Here is a 6,093-nt window from a genome sequence, read left to right on the forward strand (position 1 = left end):
GAACTGAAGAGAAACAGAAACCAAGAGCCGAAGCTTTGAGAGAACCGATTGTGATGAAGGCCTGAAAGGGACACCATTTCACGCTTGCTCTTTTCCGAAACAGGCACCTACTTTTTTTAGGGGGTAGAGGGCTTATTAGGTACAAAGCTGCCTCCACCACGGTCCGCCAAGTGTTTTTGCCCTTCCAGCACCACAGTGCCATGTGTCACCCAAGTGTGCGCGCCCCGGGGACTCACGCGCGAATTCACGCGTGCGTGGGTGCGCACCGGTCTCCTGCCCTGGCTTTGGTCCCCCACCGCCAAAGGTGCTTCCCGGTAGAAATTGGTAGCTGGCCTCTGCCATGAGTCTCTGGCAAGAGTTTCTTTCTAAATGTCCCAACTTCTCCAAGGAGCCTGGCACTCTTCCTTGGAAAGTCTAAACTCCTTGGGCTTCAGCAAAGAAATTCCTAACCCATCCGAATTTGGATTCAGAAAGATCTGGGCCCTGAACTAGGTTCCGGTGGTTAGAAAGGCCCTTTGCACGCGAGCCGCGTAACTGCGCTGAATCGGCCCCTGACCGCGCATACGCGCACTCCATGTTCTCAGCCTGGTTCGAGGCGTGCGCCCCCAAAAGCAAGCCTCCGCAAGGCTGGCCTGGCCGGAAGGACAGGTCACCGGGTCTTCACTCACTCCGGAATGGGTGGAAGAGGTACGTGGAGACCTCTCCCCTCAAGCCACGGAGCCCAAGGCGCACAGTGTTTATCTGCCCGACGCGCCTGGAGGCACAGGCGGTTTCGCAGGCCTTTTATAGTTAAATCCTCTCTGCTCAGGCTAGGGAGGGGGGTTTGGGGAAGGAGGCGTCGGCCGCGTCTTTCCTTCCCCGGCGAAAGGGGAAGGAGCCTTCAGTTCGTTGGTGTAAACAGACGCGCCTCCTCGTTCATCAAGCCTTGAAACGGGGGTGGTGGGGTGGTGGCGAGGAGCAGACATTGTTTAATTTCGAATAATAATAAATGTCACTGTTGCCAGTTTACTGCGGGAGGCTTCGGCTGGAGACCAGGGGGCGTCTGGCGAGGCGGCTCCACCCTCCCCCTGCACACAGGCGGCTTGGGCCTACCGGCCTCCCTACATTACGCCTGCTGAGAGTAGACTGAGGGTTCTCTGTCTTGTGGGGAGCGGAGGACCAGATAGGACCAGCAGGGATACGACGAGGATGTCCCCAAGCCTGAGCGCACACACTCGAGCACACTTTTACACAGCGACAAGACTCGCCCACCCCGCCCCCAGCGGTCTAGCATTTCGCTGGACTCTTGGAGCTTTTAAAAAGGAACTGCGCGGTGAGTGTCTTGGCGAAGCTGCCCTGTTTATCGTATCGGTGTCTGTATATAGAGCCCGGCCGAGCCCCGGTTCAGTTTCAAAGGCTTCGCCTGCTTTTTATAAACAATGAAAGAGGGAGCGAATACATGCAATGTTCCGGCCTTTTGGCCATCGGGTGGGTCCCTGGAACCACTCCAAGGTCACGGAGGGTGGGAACAGGAGGGAGGAGGAGAATCAAGTTCGAGACCTGGTGAAACCCAAAGCTGGTGGCATCTCCAGTCTTCTCTGTGCCTCTGTCTCCCCTCTTGTCTCTCTCATCACTAAGCCCTCCAGATAGTACCGTTCCCAAGCTCTTTATTCTTCCTCCATAGTAGAAGGTGGGAGAAACACCCAGTGTCTGGAGTTGAGAGTTTCTGCATTCCCCCACCTGCTTGAGCTCAATGGGCAGATGACCACCACCACCCCCCAGCCTTTCCTTCAAGAACTGGGTCAAACAAAACGTTCTCCCTCGCCCTACCACCCCTTCTCTTCCCTCGGCTTTTTTCTCTGGGCTCCCTCTCCTTTCCTCTTCTGCTTCTCTCTCCCCTCCCCAGCCACCTTTCCTTTTCCTCCTCCTCTTCCTCTTCTCCCACAGTGTCCCTGTGCCCCCTCCTCAGAAATCGCCGCCTCACCTCCCAGCCTTGGTGATGATCATTTCTGTCCCCACTTCGTGGAATTTCAGCCACAGCTCCCGTTCGTGGAGAAACACCTTGATCCCTTCCATGCCCTGCAGGAAGGAGAGAAAAGTTAGACCCAGACCCAGACCAGGCAGGATAGCCACGGACCTTCACTGCCTGGGCCGGGAGCCCCCATCTCCCTGGGAACACAGAGCCCTACTACCCCTTCCTCCCTCTGGAGGGAGGCTTGAGGGAGGCTAGGCTGCCCACGGGCCCAGGGCCGCGGGACAAGGGATCTCCAGAGCCAGCTGCCGCTCTGCCCCAAGTCCCTGTGCCCATCCGCTCAGCTCGAGAGGAGGTTTGCAACAACTACGTGATGTTTGCTGTTCTGTGCTTCTGAACCACCCACAGAATGCTAGGGGACAATTCCTCCCTCATCCAGGGTGCTCTGGGGTGCCCAGGGGAGGATGTGGCCACAAAAACACCAGGTTAGCTTCAAATGGCTGTAGCTGAGAAGTGGGGGGGTGGGGGATCTCAATCTAAGGGGGAAAAAAAGGATATTCTCATGGAGACACCCAGATGCCCTACAGATGTGCAAATTCTGTATACATTTGTGTTTATTTTCCACTCCAGTGAGTGCAGATAGGAGCTTCCGTGAGATTTTTTAAATTTTAAAAACATTTCTATACTATAGCATGGTCCTGCAGCCCAGAACAAAATTAATTCTCCAAGTCTGTATTCATAAAAAGCCTCCCAGCCCTCCCCCTACCCAGCTCTATCCACTGTTTTGCTTATAGGGTGGTAGGTGAAGCCATTTCCCTCTGTCACTTTCAACTAAAAGTTATTTTACAGACCAATACAAAAAAATGCATACAAATTCTCCATTTAGAAATAGTGTCTCACCGCCTAATAAGTGCATTTCCTTTCCTTCTTTAGGGAAAAAAAAAGTCTGTACTACGACTCCCAAAGGTGTGCCCACCCTCTCCCTGCTTCTATACAAATATACCCACATTTTCCTGAGGCCTGGAGGGCAGAGAAGTAAGAGGAGGCAACAGGCAGAAGGGACATCAGAGTTCCACCAAGGAAAGGTTTTCACTGTATCTAGCTGCCTCTTCTGGTCCATTCTCGCCACTTAGCGCCATCTGACACCCTATTTAAAAATCATCAGCCTCTGCAAGGTCACCCCTGAGCGCCAAGTGCGCGGGAGTCGAGGACCCTGAGCGTGCGGGGAAGGCTCCCCCGTCCTCTCGGGCTCAGCGCCCAGTCAGGCGAGCCCGCGGCTGCTCCGTCCTCCCCACGCCGCCTCGCGCGCACCCTGCCGCCCGGGAGGACATGCCAGGCCGCCAGGCCCCAACCACAAGACAAATGGTGCTCGGTGCAGGGCCGGGCCTCCGCGCGGAGGAGGCGGGAGCCGGCGAGGGGTACGAGAGATCTGAAGAGGGGTCAAACCATCGCTCACGCCGACCTGAAGCGGCCGCTGACCCGGCCCTTAATGAGCCGTTCAGGGCCCAGTGTACACCTAGCGCGGCAGGAAGGAAATTATCTGGAGGATTGTAGCCAGCCCGCTAATTGAAGCTTCTCTAAAAAATTAAGTACCTCCCAAATCCCTGGCCATCCGAATAATTGCCACAACACGGTGGATTTGGGGTTGGTTTGGGGAAGACAGGGCCGAGCACAGTGGATTTGAGTGGGAATAACAAGAAAAGGAGATAACAGGGCATGGGTTTCCCACCACCGCCCAGGCTGCGCTCGCCACAGGCTTCAGTCTCTGCAAAAGGCCCTCAAGGCTCAAGATCTTCTTACCTGCTGGGTGAAGGCGGCCTGCGGGGACGACGGGGACTTGCTGGGGGCCCCTAGAGCGCTCTCGGGTTTCGAATCGCAGGGCAAGTCTTTGGAATCCGGCTCCAGAGGTGTGTGCGACAGGCCAAAGCCCTCGTCAGCGTCGGCCATAGTGTGCCCAGGGCCCTGTGCCCGCGCCGGGTTCTGCTCTGAGGTCAGGGAGGAGAGAGAAGCCGAGAAAAGGTTGGATAGCGCCGTCCTAGCGACTGCAGGGAGCCCTTTGTCCCCCAGTTTCCAGCGACCGGTGCCTCCGTTCGCCGGCTAAGGAGGCCGCTGCAGGGCCTGTTTCTGTTATCTTTACTATTATTTTAAGATCACGCACAACCGCTTGCAAAAGGCCCGCGTCAGGCCCGGAGGAGACGAGGCCCGCATCTCCCCTGCGCAGGCTCCCGGTGATAAGCGAGCTGCCCATCAAATTTGTCTGGACTTCTGGAAGAGCCAATAAAGATAAGGCGTCGGTATTTTTGGAAGCCATTGGGTACGAACCAAAAACAAAACAAAAGCCCAGCGTCCTTCGGAGATTTTTTTTTTTTTTTTCTTCGAATTACAGGAGGCCATTGGACTCTCTTCTTGAAACCACGTAGAGGAATATTTTTCTGCAGGAGACTACATGCCTGAAATAACCCGCCTCCTGCAAAACCAAACACATGCGAGGGGAGGATGCGCCTTGGGAGACTTGATGCAAAAGAGAATGGGCATCCATCGTTTACTGCTCACAGGCCTTACAGTTTTGTCCTTTAAAACGAAATGCCCTCCCTTTCCCCAACCTTAAGAATAAAAAGTTCAAAATGAAAACTGCCGGGTGAGGAAAATGACCTCGCAGCAGTTCGGAAGGAGACGCGCGACCCGCCCGCGCTCGGCAGCCGCTGGGGATGTGCGTTTTGCCCGCTTCCTTGGCTCTCCAGTCTGGGGCGGGCATTTTGTCGAGCGGCTGGGCGCAGGAGAACTGCTGGGCGTTTCTGCCGGACCTGGTTCACTGGGGCTGCAGGGCCCAGGGTGAGGGCTTGGCAGGACAAAATCTCGTCTCAAATAAATGCTGGGCTACCGGACAGGGAGCAGCGTCCTGGGTCCAGTGCAGTGCGGAGAACCGCCCGGAGTTACGGACATCCAGAGTTACAACACGCAACACAACAGCTACAGAAATGTTTAAGCCCGGATGAGCCTGCCTCCTGCGCTCTGTTCTCCTTCCAATCTCCTCCACGTTCCCAAGTAGGGACTTCCCCCTCAAAACCCGGAAGGCTGGGGAGAGGGTGGCAAGGGATGCCTCCCCCAAATCTTAGAAGTCCTCTAAGAGAAAGGCGGATCCCGCTCCGGATCGGCACTGGTGGAAGACCCAGAAATGGGGCCGCGAAGAAGGCAGGCTTCTGCAGCCCGACTTCCAGGCAACTTGCTTCACATCGACTTGAGGTTTGGGAAGGCGGTGATCAGAGCCCCGCAGTTTGCTCGCAACAAAAGAAAGCGGGGGCTGACGCCCCTACATAGCTCCCATTCACTGCTGGCCCGGGGGGACTCCCACCCCGCGCCCTCGCCAAGATCTGGGCGAGCTCTGGATTGGCAGGGGCGAACAAGATGCGAGTGACAGAACCAGGCCGAGAGTCCTGCAAACCTCCACGCTGCTCGCGCTGCTGCGGATGTCTCCCGGCTTCAAGCGCCGGCGAGCTCCGGGCCGCCTGCCAGCCAAGCGCCCCAATAATCCGGGGCCAGCCTGGAGTCCCCACCCCCATTCGCGCCGCCCGGAGCCGACCAGGCGGATGGGCTCCCTCCCGAGCCCCCCGCGCCAGCTGCGGGGCGGGTTACCTCGCTCGGCGAAGCTGGAGCATTCACCGCATCCACGCTTGCTCCTAGCAGGGAAGCCGGCGGCGAGGTGGGGGCGCGGGCATGGTGGCTCCCGGGTTATGCGAGGGACTGCCGGCCCAGGCTAGTGGCTACTGCTGCCTACAAAGGAACACCCACCGCTGGAGCCTTGGCGGCGACTGCCCACCTCCAGCACACCTCCTCTGCGCTCGCGCTCCCTAAACACTTCCAAGTGGTCAGGCGCCAGAAGGGCTCCAAAGGACGCGAAGCAACAGCCTCCGGAGCACCCTCAAAGAAGGAGCCTCAGTGCCCCCTCCTCCCTTGCACGCCCGGGGAGGGAAAGTTGGGAGACTGGAGGAAGCCGTGGGAATGGTCGAAGGCTCTTCTGAACGCCGCTTTCAGGGTTAAGTTCCGGAATCCGAGAACGAGGTAAGAAGCTCTCTAGCTCTCGCTCTCCCTCTCTTTCCCTCTCTCTCTCCCTCTCTCTCTCTCTCCCCCTCTCTCTCTCTCCC

At 57.3% G+C, this 6,093-nt stretch overlaps 1 protein-coding gene across 1 annotated transcript in view; it reads right to left on the minus strand.

The window, feature by feature from the left end:
• Positions 1–3,898, minus strand: part of TBX5 (T-box transcription factor 5) — a 48,644-nt gene extending 44,746 nt beyond the window's left edge. The window contains exons 1-2 of the mRNA XM_007938193.2: positions 3,752–3,898; positions 1,964–2,058 (exon numbers count right to left, since the gene is read on the minus strand). Coding sequence (XP_007936384.1) covers positions 1,964–2,058; positions 3,752–3,898 — 242 coding nt within the window. The remainder of the gene's footprint in view (positions 1–1,963; positions 2,059–3,751) is intronic.
• Between the last annotated feature and the right edge of the window lie 2,195 nt (positions 3,899–6,093).

Source organism: Orycteropus afer, unplaced genomic scaffold (assembly GCF_000298275.1).
Source record: "Orycteropus afer afer isolate SDZICR_OR568_19922 unplaced genomic scaffold, OryAfe1.0 scaffold00048, whole genome shotgun sequence".
In the NCBI taxonomy this organism is placed as follows: domain Eukaryota; kingdom Metazoa; phylum Chordata; class Mammalia; order Tubulidentata; family Orycteropodidae; genus Orycteropus; species Orycteropus afer.